Raw genomic sequence first — 17,140 nt, 5'->3', positions numbered from 1 at the left:
GCTCATTTGTCCCCACTTTTCATGCTTTACGCTCAAAATTACGGCCCAGTCCCGCAGAACAAAAAAGGTCTATAAAGGCCCGGAGAAACTGGCCCAAAACTTTGTGTTTTTGTGGCATCCTCGTCTTTTTTCCCCCCGACACCAGATTTGTGTTTCTCACATAAATTTTTGCCACGAATGGAGAAACACGTCTAAGGGTCAAGAAGCCACGATACGCATTTAGGATGTGAAAGGAGATGTGAGATTCCGGACCACAAAATGTTTAGAGCATCTTAGCAGAAAAGGACACAAAGGGAGAAAATAGTTCAGTGTTATAACTCTAAATAGGCCGCTTTGATGGGCTAACACCCCGGATCTGGCAACGAAAGCGTGTTTCTAAAATGATTTTTCTTTTGACGTCAATAGAAAAAAAATCATATTAATATATAATATTAATTCAAGAATTGCAACATAAAAGAAATATTGAGAAAAGCCATTTTATTCCCATAGTAGCCTATATACAATACAGTCTGTGCATTGGTTTTCAAATAATGTCCTGATTTTAGAAAGGCACTTACAGGTGTACAAAACATAACAAATTTATAACTGTAAATCTATTGTACCCAAACAATAAATCTAAAAAGTAGCCTATAGCTTGTCAAAATCACCACAATATTCACTGATGTTTCTCGCCATCGCTCGAGCATTCCCATAAAACGCATAACCGTGAATGTCCGGATTTGTCTTTCCGACCAACAGCATCATGCACTGCAGCATCGGGACGCCAAATATGAACTGAAGTCAAGGGCTTACAGTCAGATGGTGGCGGGGAGGAGGAGGAGAGGATCCGGCAGTAGCCTGACAAAGTGACTCAATGGCGATTTGGCTCACAGAAAACACAAAAAGCATTTAAATAAAAAAAAAGTAAAAATAAATAGATAATGGTCACAAATCAAATCATGCATTTACATGCAAAAGTATGGAAAACTGGAGCACTTTCATTGTGGAGTGGATATGGAACAGGTGTGTGTGTGTGTGTGTGTGTGTGTATGTATATGTGTGTGCGCGCGCGTGTGTATGTGTGCGCTCGCGTGCGTGTGTGTGTGTGAGTGTGTGTGTTGGCCTGAAGTGTAAAAAAATAATAAGTTACTCGTGTCATTTTAGACCATATTGCTTTGATTGCAAGTAGGAACAGTTTGCTAATGAATACGTTGTAAAATACCACTGCATATTTCTTGTTCTGTGTTCATGCTTCACTATGAATAGGTCTATCTGTGCCGATATAAAAGTCATTACATTTTGGTACATGTTCTGAGATATGGTATACAATATAAGCAGTAAGTTACAAGTCCTCGGTAGGATTTTTTCATAGTCTTTTTGTGTTTTTCGCCCTCTCAGCCCCACGCTGCGCCATCAGTCATCCACATCAATCTCCACGTCCTCGTCCTCTGAGCACTCTTTACTAGTTGTGTGGTCTGAGAACGGAGACAGCGGCGACGTCCGTAGTTTCTGAGCGAGCTCGTGCTCCTGCTGGCCTCCCCGCGCCGGGGACTCAGCTCGCGGGTGGCCGAGCGTGCCGTTGGCGCATTTCTCCAGGTCCGCCAGCTTGGCGAGCTTGTCCAAGGGGACCTGGCCGATGGCCTTGGCCGACTCCACGTCGGCCTTCATCTCCTCCAGGTCCCGCTTTAGCTTGGCCCTTCGGTTCTGAAACCACGTGATGACCTGAGCGTTTGTCAGGCCCAGCTGCTGTGCGATCTGGTCCCGGTCGGCGGGGGACAGATACTTCTGGTATAGGAAGCGCTTCTCCAGCTCGTAGATTTGGTGATTGGTGAACGCCGTCCGAGACTTCCGACGCTTCTTCGGGGTGGTTCTCTGGCCGAACAGAGTCATCCCATCCCGGCCTGTGAGGGAGAGGAGGAGGAGGCTGAAAATCACTGATTCGTGCAGGTGCAAGGCTTTATCTGCACCGCTGCGGTGTGTGCGTAAAAGTCATCCTAACGCAAAATGAACAATGAAAGTGATAGTATCTGTGATATAGCAAAGCCTTAAGTCCTTATGGGAAAAGATTATTACAAGAATATTACACAGACACCACTGGGAAATATTAAGCAACAGACACATACGGCCCTGATATTAAAGAAAAGCGGCGGTGATTTATTTCGTTGAAGACAATTAGCACGCCTTTGTTCGGAAAGACACTTTTAAACGAAAAATCTTTGCATTGCTGAACACAAGAAAAACAGCGTTGGGTTTTAAACAAGACCATAAAATCACAGAGTGAAAAATACACGACGTTGGCTAAGAAAAATCTCATTTTCAGTTTGGTAGCCAGGGGCCTGTAAATATTAGAAGAAGAAAATCAAATAGCTACAACGCAAAGCTGTATTTCAGGTGCATGTTGTGGAATGTGGATTTACCTTCCGCAGCCTGTAAAACGCTGACTTCCAGTCCTTTGAACGTCTTGCTTGCCAGCTCCTCCAGCGCGCAGAGCGGGGAGGTCTGGGTGAGGAGAGCCCGGCTGGACAGAGGGATGCTGGACGGACGGTGCTTCTCAGAGGATGAAATTAGATGAGCCGTGCCGCAAATTGTGTAACTTCGTTTCACAGACGGTTTGTTCAGGATGTCCTCGATACTGAAGGGGGTCAGCGGCTTGTTGGAGTTGGCAGGAGGCGGCAAGTGGTCCAGCGGACTTCGCCTCCTGTTTTCCACTGCATCACATTTGGCTACTTCTTTGGATGTCATCATTGGTTGTAGGCAGAGTTTATGTAGGACTTCGTTGAAATATTCAGCGGTTAAAAACGAGGGGAAAAAGTCACATAACAGTTAGAGGTAAAAAACACACACACACACACAGAGCTACGGGGGAGAGAACGAGGAAAAGAAAATCCTATTCCAAAACGGGATGTCTTCAAAGTGTCGATCCTCGGGAGCAGCAAGTCCGCAGGAGTGAGATGCCTCCCTGAAAATGGCGAGGTCCAAAGAGTTGACGATTACTAACAAGTTATCATTGATTGGTAGGTAATCAATTATCTCCAGTGGCACTTTCGCCCTCTTCCCTTTCACTCTTTGACTATGTTGCAGTCCAGTGCGGGGCTTTTTGCGACTGGGGGTGTCCCATTAATTAGGACGCATGGCTGGAAGGAGGAGGAGCCCGGCGAAATTATAATGCTTTGTGCTCTTATCATCTTTGGTCTAATTTAGTCGTGTGGTGAGATACCAGAATAGGTATATGGGGTAAATGAGGGGAAGCAGAGAGAGAAAGAGAGAGAGGGAGAGGGAGACAGGGGGACAGAAATCACAATCCGTAGCCTTTTTAAGCGTTTTTACGTGTAAAACTTCAGTTTCAGTTCAGCAGGAGTTTCTAGTGTTTTATTTAAAAGTATGCGCATTTTTGGATGTTCTCAAAAAGAGAGGTCGGTGCAGGGTTTATTTAAGATGTCGCAGCTTATAGAAGGATACTTTCCTCGACCCAAAGCTTGGATGATCCTTTGTTTTATAAAGGTAATGTAGAGCTGGGTCATATATCAGCTCTGATGATACCTTCTCTGGGGCGGGAGAGAAGGAGCAGCATGCATCCCTCTCAGCAACGCCAAATCCAGGCCATAACTCAGGCGAAAGGGCTCCTTTTATATCATCCGAGAAATATTTCATCTCCTCTCAAATTCCCCCGCGTCCTCCAGGTTTGACATGATGGGTTTATTTTGGATGCTGCTCGGAAAAATCGACGACAGGGCATTTGCATAGGAAAAAGAATTTACGCAGTAGGATAAAATATTGTTTCCCAGCAAAAGTTTTGTTTTTGATGCAAAACGAGAAAATTGTAGTTTTTAGTTTTCTGACATTTATCTTCACATCATCTTTACATTAGCCATGTTGCCGTTATATTTACTGTAGAAAAGATACATTTAGGAGATTTTAAACCTATAATACGGTGCTATTATCATTGTTATGTCTTTTTTAAATTAAACATTTAGTGTCATTTTATGTTATTGCTGCTGTTGTTGTTTTTGGATATTATTATATTTACCTGAAGATCAGATCGTGAATATTGCATTGATTACAGCGTCACGTCACTGATGGACGCATCAGTCAAAATAAAACACCAGACTGACGATGATGATGATGATGATGATGATGGTAAGCGAGGGGGGAGGGAATTATGTAAATACTTTTAATATTTTAATATTTTTAACACAATTGATTATCGAAATCTTTGTAATCTAAATCTTTTATTACAAAACACCACTTAACTATATTTTACCATTCCCGTATATGACCTATATATATTCTTATAGTGATGAACTGAAAACAGCAGCGAACAGAAAAGAAACCAATGCAAAAAATTATGCAAAAATTATATTTTGAACTGACTTTATTTTATATTGTCTTCTAGAAAAGTCTACTATCGACTACACTGCTGTCGTGTATATTAAAATTCAGACAGTACGAATTTAGAGCAAACATTCAATAATTTATCTTTTCGATTTTTTTTTTTATTGAGATTTTTGCCTGCCTGTTTGCAAAGAGCTTCTGAAGTTCTGTATCTGGCCAGGCAGTTTAAAACCACTACAGTGTTTGTTTGCTGCTGGTAGTGTGTGTGAATGTGTGGGTTTGTGTGTGTGTGTGTGTGTGTGGGGTGGGGTGGGGGATCAGATCATCATTTCAGAAATAGGCTGGGTATTTATTTGATGTTGAACTACAACCTGATACTTCTTAAACATGTTTCCTTTATATTTTCCAGGATTTTTCCTTTCCTAACACTAACTAAATGCACATGGTCTAGTTTTACTTTAATTAAACTCTTTGCTGAAAAAAAAAGAGTAGAAAGAAAAAAAATATATATGTGGCAGGCCAGTCCACCCACAAACCTTTCATAATATTGTCACATGGTATTTTAAACTGGAGTTTCCTTAATGCATTAATTACCATAATATGGGACCAAACACAGTGTTGTCATATCAAAACACTGGAAACAATAATTTAATTAAACATTAGCATCTAAGGTGAATAATTCTTACCATTCAGAACAGAACCCATTTAACTGTAATGTGCAAGAAATACAATTATAAAGACATTCCTAACAATATTGTTGGGTAATATTCTTTAGTTAATGTTTTAAATATGCAAACTAAGACAAGCATTAAACAGCACACAGACTGATTTAGAGGTGGAGATGTCCAGCATGAGTTTAGTGGGAATCATCTGTTACATCAGACGTGTCTGTTTCCAGCCAGCCGAGCTGTGGAGGCTCATGGTGTTCAGTGCTGCGCTGGCCTGTTTATTAAAGACAGATATTTGTAGTGGTGTGTCATCATCTCAGTGTCTGGCTTGCCAAGGTCAGCGACACTGCCTGCCTCTCAGCTCTCCTTTAGCCAGAGAACTTAATCTGTTAAGCTACTAGACTGTGCAGGGGACGTTCCCTGGCAGGGGACAGTGCACACTACATCACTGACTGTCTGGAAAATTACTCTCTTTGATACACTATCTACTCATATACTCATGGATTCGGGTATCCAAAGAGATATGGATGTTTCTGGATGTTTTCGTCGTTTTGATGGATTGGTTTTGAATTTATGGCTGTAATAAACCCCCAAAAGCTTTGGTTAACCATAATCCAGTAGTGTTAACGTATTTACACTACACTGTAATCTTCCACTCCTTCGGCATTCATAACTGCATTTAGAGAATACAATAGCTCTTTTTCTTCCCAACCAGGTGTTGATTTAGCCCTGCCACACTGCGGTCTGTTAGCTTAAAGTGCCATCCTGCAATATGTCTTAGTGACCTCATGCAGGAGGAGACACAGCGCTCACTGCAGGCTTAGATTGCGATCAGACAGCTGCAGGGGAAACTATCCACATTGTAGCCATTTTGTGAGACCCCAAAGATGGGTGTCATGTCTCCCCTCTCCCAAAGGCCTGCCTGTTATCTCACATGACACCAGATATAGATACAGAGAAAGAGAGAGAGAGGGAGAGATAGCCTGGGTCGGATGTGTCTCTCTGTTTAAAACATGTACTGTATAAATCACACGTCATTACCAGAGGTCACTGGCTGAGCCACACCATTGGATGGTTTCACTGCAAGGGCCAGTCTGGTTGGAGGAGAGTGGATTTATCTGTCACTTGGATCTCTGGAGAGGTGGCCATATTTTATGTGACTAGAGACGTAATAACAGGCCTCTGACAAATCCCTGATGGCCCGGCTTTTCCTGCCTCACAGTGCAGAGCCGGTGCTGCAGGAACGGTGGATCATAAGCAGCACTATTATTGATACACGTGAGCTGCACTGTGCCACTCAGCAAAGGGTTGGGAGCTCTTTGAGATGACTTTCACAAGTCAAGTTGTTAAAGGGTCAGTTCACTCAAATCACAGCGAACATCTGCATGTTAACCTCCTTTGCTATTGAGCCATGATAGTTTTGATTTTCTATGCCAAGATATTTATAAATAGAATCCAAACAAACAGGAGTACTTTCAAGAAAGACTGTCACTTTTGAAAGAAGAAATAATAAGTAATAAAATACACCCTTTTGAAAACAATGAAGACTTTTGCTGCTTACAGCCTGGTGATAGCTAATGTTAGCAAACATTAGATGCAAAACATAACTTTTGGCTTTAATAAGCCTTAACAGAACACTTTAAAATTTATAAGGCTAGTTTTAAATATTTTGAATAATCAAAATTACATGAATCTCCACCATACTGGGGTGGCATCAAACCTAGGGAGATAAACTCAAAGCTAACTACATGGCTAGCTTCCTTTTAGGTAGGTGAAAACATTCAAAATCGTACGCAATTGTATTTAATATATTAGAAACAAAGTACTGATTTTGCAGAATGAATTCTTTAAGAATATTATGCTATGGCATGATTGCATTTCTGTCTAGTCATTACTTATGCATTAAAATATAAATAGCATTTTAATGTTGACGATGGATGAGGTGGAGCTAACTTTATCTAATGGCATTTCTTTAAAAATGCTTATGAGTTTATAATCAAACATATTTGTGTTCATCTAAATCTGCAAAGTAAACAACAGCTATAGTTGTCAAATAAAAGTAGTGGAGTAAAAGAGTAGTAAAACAGAAGAGATACTCAAGTATAGTACAAATTTCTGAGTGCTTCAACAGCATTTGAGTAAATGCTCTCAACACTGGAATTTTCTTTTTTTTTTTGGGTGAACTGACCCTTTAAAAAGACAGCTCATCTTGCTCTGTCCAAACTAAGATGAAACTATTCTCTTGTTTAAAAGCTGATTCAGTGATTGCTTTCATTCCCCCAAACCGACTGCAAAAATAAAAATGAATAAAAAGAATTGTACAAACTCAGTTAAACCTAACAGTTAATAAATTATAAGTCATGACATTATTTTCATGCAAGGAAAAACAAAAACAGGTGCACACTCTCCCAGGAAATACAAGAAGTGCTGAAGTTACCTCATGGGGAGTGCATAATGCAGAGTTACTCTCTCTTAAAGAAACATTTTCATGGGTCTCTGGCTGTAGTAATACAAAATATTCTCACTGCCAAGGACTCCATAAAGAATCATTCACTCAATAAATAGTCTGACACCAATGTTTTAATGTTAAGAGGGTCTTAACATTGTTATTTTTTTACCTGTCATGGCAATAAAACTGAACTTGAAACCCATAAGATCTGTTTACTGTCATACCTGGTGGAACAGTTGCAGCGTTCACACTCTTCTGCCAGCCAGTGACAGACTGGCTGCACGCCCCTGATCATACTGGTGTGGTTTGGGGCCTGTACTCTTGTAGTTTGGCGCAGCCTGAACATGAGCATTGCTAATTATACAAAAATGCACACTTTGAAACTGCGTATGTGGCCATCAGAAATGAGTTGATGCCACTGCAATTCTGTCCATTAACCCATCTCTGAAAACATGTTTCACCTCGTTTTTACTCGTTTTTTTCACTGTCTGCTTTTATCAGATGGTTAAACAATGATACATCAATCTGCTTCACATGAGCATTTTCCCCTTTGATTCTCTATATTGGCTGGGTGCTGATGAATCCTTCCACTGCACTATGGATGCTGTAGCACTGCACCAGATACTGCTTCATTTGAATGTTCTTCCTTTCTCATCTGCACTTCACCATAAAACATAGTAAGCAGTGATGCTGAAGGATTGTATTACTTGGGATGGCCAGGGTGGAAAAGATTATTCACCGTCTTTGATAATAAAAACTGCCGGAGGAGAACTGAGGAGAATTATGACAGCAATCCTTTAGTTTTCGTTTGTGGAGGCTGTTTTTTTATTATTATTTTTATTTGATGCAAAAGCAAAGGAGGATAAAGAGACGTTAACAGGAAAAACAACAGAAAATCTACCATGTCACCTTCCGTGTAAAGTGTAAATACCAGCTGCAGCTCCGTTTATTACTTATATGTAAACTAATGCATCAACCTTGATTTTTAGTACTTGTTATCGGCTCAATTTACCTGCTTCACATTTTCTCACCTGTATTCCTTCATTATCAAAGTTGCTTGATCAGTTCCAGCTTTAACCATTTCAAAGGAATGATTGGTGGATACAGAGGTGCAAAATGTGTAGTTCCAGCCTTTCAAACCAAACCATGGCTTATATAATTCAAACATGTATTTGAAATAAGACCACAGGGCCACACTAATTACATGAAGTGGGCTTGGTTTGTGTTAATTCAAAGCCCATAGGGGCTTTTCCAATATGGCCGCATGGGAACGAATGCTGACAGGTCAGCTGTTCTTTCTCCAGGAAAGGAATGTCTGTCTTTTTCCTCCGCCTTTCGTCTTCCTCATTCCCTCCATCCTCGGTCAATTATTTTCCACACTTTTCTCTCTCACTCTTATTTCTGTCAAGTATCCTTCACAACACACACACATGCGCACACACACACACTGTCTTTGAGAGATGGTCTCTGTCTTTCAATTAGCCTGCAATGGCCCTCTTACAAGGCTGGCGTCTGGCGAGTTAGGCCCGCAGCAGATGCTGCTGTGGATTGGCTGTTCATCTGCAGCCTGCAGACTGTATTGAATAGTCATTAGGGTGGAGCTGACTATTCATGACAGAAGAAGTGGCTTTGTGTGGGAGGGGATGCTACTACATGAGGTTATCTTTATTCTCTTGTTCTCTGTGGGTTTTTTTACCGTGTTGAAAAGAAAAGGACTCTGATTAGCAGGATAAACAGATAATGAATGGTTACACTGCGTGACAGCTCTCTCCAGCGTGATTTTTTTTAATGGTTAGGTTGTTACGGTATGTTGCATGGTCTAGATCAGAGATAGGGAACAGAAAGCATGGAGAGAAACAGAGAAAGACAGCTACATAGAACCCCCTGATGGGCAGAAGAGCCACAGGCCAGTCTGTTGCATTTGTGTATGATTTGTCAACTCTCAGTAGGTCCGTTCATGAAGCACCTGGCAACCCTGCACAGAGGAATATGGTGCCTGCCATGACCATGCAGCAACACACACACAACCATATGCCCCCATTGTCATTCCAATGAGCTCGGACAACATTCACTTTCCCCTCTTTTCAGCAAATGCTATCAATACAAACCCCATGTGGAGGGGCCCGGGTCAAGAGGGAGACTCACTACAAAGTGGTCGCTGACACAGACAGGCACAAACACACACACACACACACATGTATAAACACACACACACACACACACTGAGTACTACCTCCTTCTGCTCCTCTGCCCCCTCCTCTCCTGAAGCCCCGTAGGCTGAGCTGAGGAAATGTGAATTAGCTTCATCAATGCAGAGGTTAACATTGCGCAAAGACGATGTTGACCCCTTGTTGTATTCTTGGTTTGATGTCTTTCTTAGGGCCAAATGCTTATGAATAAAAATGGCAAGGGGAGAGGTTGACAAAGGGATTTGTCTGACTAATACCAAGGAAAAACCCCTCAGGGAAAGCCTGGTTAAGTCCAACACCACTGAAGCCCCCTGCAGTATTATCAATCATGGAGTGGCTCACACAGTGCTTTTATTGTTTTTGCCATAATTGTGTCATAATAGCTTTCGTTTGTCTCTAATGAAAAGTGTCTGCATTCATCATGCTAATGCAGTGACAACATAAATGTTGCACATGGCAACTTATAGCGCCTTCTGAAACATGTGTTATTTCAAATGTGAAAGAAACATATGTGCTGGCTGCTTGTGTCTTCACTTTAGTGTGTAAAAATTAAATGGCTGATGTGTCAAAGTTACAAAATAAGTGCTTTGGGTGTAAGAGATTTCTGCCATTTATCATCCAATATGAAATGAATTAACTTTTGTTTGTGAATCATGCAGAAGAGCAAAGCTATATTTAAAAAATTCAACAGTGAAGTTCAGTTGAAAAATCTTTCACTTATTCTTTAGTAAAGAGTAGATCCAGTGAGAAATTGTCTGAAAAGATGCATTGCAGCTGAAAATCTGAAAGATAGTATTGTCAGCGCATTATGTAGCATTTATTACATCTTCATATTATTGATGAAGAGGCTGACATTTTAGAAACATCTCCAAGATATTTTAAATCTGCTCAAAGAAAACCAAAACTATCTTTATGCTAAGATTCACCTTGAAATAAACAAGAAAATATGTTTGTCTTTTTGTGTTTGTGTGAACCAACTGAAATCTGTAGCTGCAGTGACAGATGTGTCAGAATCAGCATGAATTTTACAATCAATTTAAGAAGGATTTGATGACATCCTCAATAAAAGTCTTAATGGTAATAACCACTGGTAATAACATAAACAACAGAAAACCTGGGACACCAGAGGTGAGGCAGGCGCTCAGCCTTTAACCCCAATAAAATTGAAAAACACGTCAGTGTTGGGTGGTTACGCAGAAATTCAATATTGTTGTTTAAGGGTGAAACTAAAAAAAAACAAAAAAGAATATTCAGAACTGAGAGCCTGTTTCGCGATCAAATATTAGCTTTTTGTGATTTTTTTTTGTGTGTGACTGTAAGATACTGGTCCTCATCTTTGTCTCCCAGGCTTTTTTTGCACACAAACAAATTAAAGACTGCACACGCCCACACACACACTCACACATTATATGCTCCACAGGGCCTGGGCTTGTCTTTATGAGTTTATTAAAAACGTCTTGTTTCATATCATGCTCGCCCAGCAAAGCAAACCATATACCCTAATATATCACACTGTTATTGTAGGTAATTAAATCCAAAACTTGGTGTTATACGGCGCCTGTTGTGCATAAGCAAAATTGACCATTTTAATTGCAAAGGAAATATTTGCTTGCACTTTATCTAGCGTGAAAGATAGTATTACTCTTCTTAATATTGAAGAAGGAGGAGGACCCTGAGAAGATAGCACAGGCATTCATTATACTAACAGTCCCTTTTTAAAAATGAATGATAATGAGACACAACAGCTATTTACTTTGCTTTAATGCTGTGGCAAGTAGATAGCAATGTCCCCCTCCTTCCTGCAAATACCCCCACCGCTGCCCGAAGCTTTTTAAATCTTCAGACTTGTTACACTGCAAAATACAACACTGCATTAAAAATTTAAGAGATATGAGTCAAGCCCAGATGAATCCTGCTCCTGCTGATTATCCTGCTAATCAGTGCAATGCAGCATCTGGTTTCTACTGCTGCCTGTCATGCTCCTTCACTGTTTTTTTATTATGGAGGAAAAACAGCACAACACCCTCATCCATCAATAATGATTTTAAATCTCATGCTGAGTATTTCCATTCGTGTCTTTTCCTGGCTTTGTCTCTTCTTCTTCGTCTCAACACCGTGCAGTATTTGTCACAGCGAGCCCAATAACCTGCGTCTCTCTCTTTCTCCCTAACAGATGAGTGTGGCCTGAAGGAGTAAGGCTGCCATTCATGCAGATCTGTGCCTGTTCCTGCCGTTTAAACCCGAGCAGGCTCGACTAATGCCCCTGCCTCACTTCTCTGCTGCGGCACTGCTTTATAGGCTTTGTTCGAGGCAGCTCCTTTATTTCCCCCTCTATCCATCATTTTCATATTTTTCACCTCCTAATTCTCTCCCACTCTCTCTCCACACCTCGGCTTCATTTCTGGCCTGTCGGCACCTACTTCCACTTCTCTCTCCCCTTCTCTTGTGCTTTCGTTTACCTCTTTTACCTTTCACATCCCTCCTTAGCAGTTGCTTTCTCCATCTCCTTCTCCTCCTACAAAAAAAGGGGGTCTTAGATGAGAAGTCGGTGGCGTTGAGCCGAGGAGGACACACTCCACTTAGATAAATATCCCCATCGCTCTGAGCAGAGCCAGGGAGATTTATTCATCCGCCGAGCTGGCAGAAAATTGACTTGTTTCATGGGGGCAGGCTAGTGACGCATCGCCATGAGAGGCAAAGAGACAGGAGGGAGGGAGGGAAGAGGGGAGATAAAGAATGATAAAGAGAGAAGGCACAAGCAGAGGGAGAGAGAGGAAGGAGGGAAAGAAACACGGCGGAGAGAAATGAGGGGAAAAAGAGGAGAAAGAGTAAAGCGATTTAGGGAGTGGGAAGGGAGAAAGGCGATAAAGAGAGATGAGAGAGTGATGTCCCTCCCCTTGTACTAGAGGATAAAGCCAGTGGGGTGGTGAAACAGTGATGAGGGAAATGGTACAGCTGACATTTATATAAGAGGATATTGATGAAGCAGAGACAATAGCAGACTCAATCCACTCCTTCTCTTCTTCTTTTGCCCCTTTCCTCGTGTTTACTACTTTTCACTCTTCCTCTGCTTGTCTTCTCTCCTCTGTCTCCTTCAACTCTCTCTGTCTTTGGACTGACAAAGCACCGTTATTGGCCACTACATCCTCATTGAGAGAGAAGGGCCACAACCTTGGGTGACTTAAGACTACAGCCACCAATGCATCACAGTGATAATCTCTTATTTTCTCTCCCCCCTTCACACACACACACACACACACACACACCACCACCACCACATACACACTCCAGCCAGCATGCAGCAGAATCATCCCTTAACAGAAAAACTACAGTGTTCCCGTGTTTCATATTGCATCCTTGCTAACACAGCAAATAGAGAGGAGACGGATGCTGCCTCCCTTTGGCTTTTCTGAAGAGGTGTAGTGAATGGAGGTGTATGTGGGCGTATTTGTGTGTGTTTACTTGGTATGTGTTTGTGTGTGTCTGTAAGTGCATATGTGTTCTGGGAGCGATGGGGCGTGGAGGATTTCTGCTTGTATCAGCACATGGGCTGCACTGAGAGAGAGGTATACAGGGGAAAAGATGGGGGAACTGGGAATGTATGTATGTGTGTGTGTGAGAGAGAGAGAGAGAGAGAGTGTGAGAGGTGGGGTGGGGGTTGCTAACAGGGAGTGGAGTATAATTTAGTCGCACCGAAGCTCAAGGCTCATGTCAACCTTGGATAGAGACCCAGGATGATAATTTGAATTGGGAATTAAGTCACCAATCAATGGTTATACTTATGCTGAATCAGTGGTTTATTAAGGGTAGAGAACTCAATCATCTGATTGTGTATGTGTGTGTGTGTGTGTGTGTGTGTGTGTGTGTGTGTGTGTGTGCGCGTGTGTGCACATGTGCAGGTGCTTTGAAGAAATAGCACTCTCCTTTTCTGCATGACCACATGCAGATTTGTTTATGTCATATTTGTTTGTCAGTAGAATAATCATGCTTTGCTGATGCCTCTGTATTAACACGTAAGTCCATGTACTGGACATAGAAAACGCCACCAAAATTAGACCCAACATGGATCTGATTAAAATCAGGGAAATATCATCGGAACGTTTGAATGATCTGCTTAGGATGAATGAAACAACCCAGCATAGGATTTGTACAGTATATTTTTTCTACGATCTTTTAAGCCAGTTAAATCAAACAAAATTGGACAAACAACAGAAGCAGCTATACATGAGTTTTGCTTAAATAAAATAGTCTAATATTAGCAAAATAAACACTTTAACAAAAACCTGCTTAGTATTAACTACTTGCAGTTCATAAACCAGGCATTTCAAATGTCATCTCCCCTTTTAATGGCTGTTGCATGTACCACGGGGCCAAAAGGTGCAGATTACTGATACACGATGTTATAATGGAACCACTAGTGGCCGTAGTATTCATGGCAAGAACAACAGTCATGGTTGTTGATGTTGTATAAAGACTGACAAAGTCCACATAGGGACAAGATCGGGGGTGAATACATGGGCAACAAAACAGAGGACTTTCAAAGAGAAGGCAAGTGTTTGTTTCACATTTCAAACCATGTATGGCAGTGAAGCTTCAGTGCATGATTGAGCTGACTAAGAGGCAGAGTAGGGCCCTACTAACTTGTACCTACAATATAGTCCCATAGCAACTGATAACGGCCACTGAATGGTGTGATAACCTTCAAAGTGGGTGGATAGACTAAAAGGTGTATTCTTGGTGTTCCAAACATATATTTTAACTAAAATATAATAAATGAAGCTCATGTTCTCCTCCAGTGTTAGCAAACAGCTGCAGCTGCACTACCAACAAACTGAAGGTCTTATTGTGCTGCATTGCACTGTCAGCAGAATGAGAAGAACAGTTAAACCTCCAATTATTCTGACTTGGGAGAGTTAATCCATCATTCTCATTATGAAGCTGTATAATTCAAAAGCCAAAATCAGCATTTATTGGGTTACATATTTGTATGTTCTAGAGGCTAACAACAACTAACAATTATTCTTTGGGGTGTTTTATTACCCGATGTAATAGCCTCACTGATTTGTTGTTTTACACTTAGCATTTTAACTCTTGTTAAAGAAAACATGTTGATTTCAGGATGTAATTTTTTAAAGGACAATGAAAAATCGTGTTTACACTGCAGCTTTATTCATTATGGTGAGACATACATACCTGTATATACGGTATTTTGGACTTCATTGTTTTATGTTGTCTGCACTCATTACTTTTCTGCCTGTCTTACACAGGAAGAGACATTATTATCAGTTAATATCAGTTAGGTATTTTTGAGTATTTAAGAGTTAAAAAATAAATTAAAACAAAATCAAATACACACATTGTATCAGGTGTAATTTTCTTAGTTTATATATTAAACATAACTCAGAATATTTTGATGGTTAATGTTTTTTATTCTAAGTTGCTGCTTGTAATAAGAGTCTGATATGATGTGGATGTTGCATTAATGATTTTTGGCATTGTAGAGACAAGTGCTGTGGAAATAGTCCACCTGATACCACCTGTATCCCATGATACAGGACTATAGTAGAAACAAAACAATTAAACCTACAATATGCTGTTTTTCATTTAAGAATATTTTAGAACATGTTCTGACTTGACATCTTTTGACTTTAAATGAGTTGAACCTCTGAGAGTTCACTCAACTCATTAAAAGACGTTTTATAGAAGCAAAACTATCAGACTTCCCAGCATGCATTGTTTGGGAGCTAAATAGCTTCAGAAACTCTTTTTTTGTAATTCAAAGAGCCCATGCATGGTGGAAATGTTTTGTGTGTCTGTAATACATACTAATTTAAGCTGTGGTTGCTTATTTTCATAATAATCAATAACAATGCAAACCATGACAAACCTCAATACTGTCTTTAGTCTCTCTCCTTGTGCACGTATCCCAGTTGTCTTCAGATGTCAGACTTTGTACAGTGGTTTAACAATTTTCAAAACTTGGACTGTTGTTGAAAAATGTCATTGAATTAGCAACTAAAAAGGAAATATTTGAAATGTTTTATGGTGCATTTATTTTTCTCAACCTGTAAATAATTGTAACTACTGTAAAAGTTCAGCTAAAATTTTATCATTGCCACCTTTTAAGACAACAAGTGTTTGATACTAAAAACATCAGTTATCTGTGGTTTTGCATGAACTGTTAGATCGAATAAGTGGACTCCAAGTTTTATTTTGCATTTGATGACATCCTGAGGAACTTAAACATTGTCACAGCTGTACATAATTCACTTTATGGGTACATTTTAGTCTGTATCCAAAATGTATTGAGGTTTGATAGTCAGAAATACTTTCACTCCCTTCTGATTTAATGGTAAAACACCCTCAAACAAAAAACCTATACACACAGCAGTTTAAAATAACCGTGGGTTTTCTTGGGGGACTGTAAGGTGGGTAATTTCCACATATGAGGGTGTTTGTACCTTCGGAGCCTGGGCAAATGTGAGTGGCAGCCGTGTTGGAGAGGCACTGTGACCTTCTCTCTCTGGACTGTAACTCAATCAGAGCTCAAGGCGTGACACCGTAACCCTGCGTGGCAGGAAGCGGCATGGCTACACCACTCTGCTAATGCCTGCACTAACGTCCGTGACCGCACCGCACTCATACCCCCCTAGAAAACAAAGCTGCTCTGCTGCCTGTTCCTTAAGAATGAGAGATAAGCCCGTTTTTCATGATTCACCACAAAATGTGTGTTCAGGATGACAAGTTCACAGGTTACCAGCTCTCAGATTACATGTTCATTAAGGGAATTAATGATGCTTCTGTGGCAGCTGGATTAAGAGAGTATCTGCTTTCCATCCAGGCATGCTGTCTACAAAGTCCATTGGAAACAATATGTATTAACCATGATTATTTAAATGGCCTATAAATGGACAATGGCCACTTTAAAGAACATGAGCATGGGTGTTGATTTTTCTCAGGCTATAAGGTGGCATTAGGTTAGGTCAGTAACACTTGTAGATGTTTAGATAAGGGAAGCTACCTAATTTGATTACTGACTCTAAATGGTAGACACTGACTATGTTTCAGCAGCTGCTGAGAAGAACAGACACCTGCATAGGTTGTGTGTGTGTGTGTGTGTGTGTGTGTGTGTGTGTGTATAAGCCGTTAATAGGTATAACTACTGGGCTGTTGTGTTGTAAAAATTCCTTTTGGCTTGTGAACGTAAACTAGTTGGGTCTTTTTAGCTAACAATTTAGTTTTCTTTTTTGGCCACAGTAGGTTATAGTACATTTGTTAGGAACTATTTTCGGCTAAGGATTAATATATGTGGATTATTTATAGGAACAGTACGGTCTATATGGGATTGACTCAAAATAAGCTATATTATTGTAATTGTCATGAAGGAACATGTCACCCGGTGTGACAGTGTTGCTCAGTGGTGTGTTTTTAATAGTTTTTGGATGACAGTGTGTTTCTATTGTACAGAACAATAAGACACACCAGGCTTTTGCTACACTGACAATACTTGTTAATGGGATCAA

The 17,140-nt window shown here is 40.6% G+C and overlaps 1 protein-coding gene across 1 annotated transcript; it reads right to left on the bottom strand.

Annotated features, from left to right (window-relative positions):
- Nucleotides 1–1,392: 1,392 nt before the first annotated feature.
- On the bottom strand, nucleotides 1,393–3,005 carry lbx1b (ladybird homeobox 1b). The gene is made up of 2 exons (XM_026304041.1): nucleotides 2,397–3,005; nucleotides 1,393–1,880 (listed from the first exon to the last, which is right to left on the bottom strand). Exons 1-2 carry the CDS (start codon nucleotides 2,722–2,724, stop codon nucleotides 1,393–1,395), a joined length of 816 nt encoding a protein of 271 aa, XP_026159826.1. The 5' UTR covers nucleotides 2,725–3,005.
- Between the last annotated feature and the right edge of the window lie 14,135 nt (nucleotides 3,006–17,140).

Source organism: Mastacembelus armatus, chromosome 1 (assembly GCF_900324485.2).
Source record: "Mastacembelus armatus chromosome 1, fMasArm1.2, whole genome shotgun sequence".
In the NCBI taxonomy this organism is placed as follows: domain Eukaryota; kingdom Metazoa; phylum Chordata; class Actinopteri; order Synbranchiformes; family Mastacembelidae; genus Mastacembelus; species Mastacembelus armatus.
Note: the sequence above shows the minus strand (reverse complement) of the source record. Positions and strands in the feature narration are given on the sequence as shown.

Coding starts and splice junctions, on each gene's coding strand:
- lbx1b (XM_026304041.1), bottom strand. CDS start 2,724: ATGATGACATCCAAAGAAGTAGCCAAATGTGATGCAGTGGAAAACAGG. Junction 1,881..2,396: donor CGTTTTACAGGCTGCGGAAG/GTAAATCCACAT, acceptor TCTCCCTCACAG/GCCGGGATGGGATGACTCTG.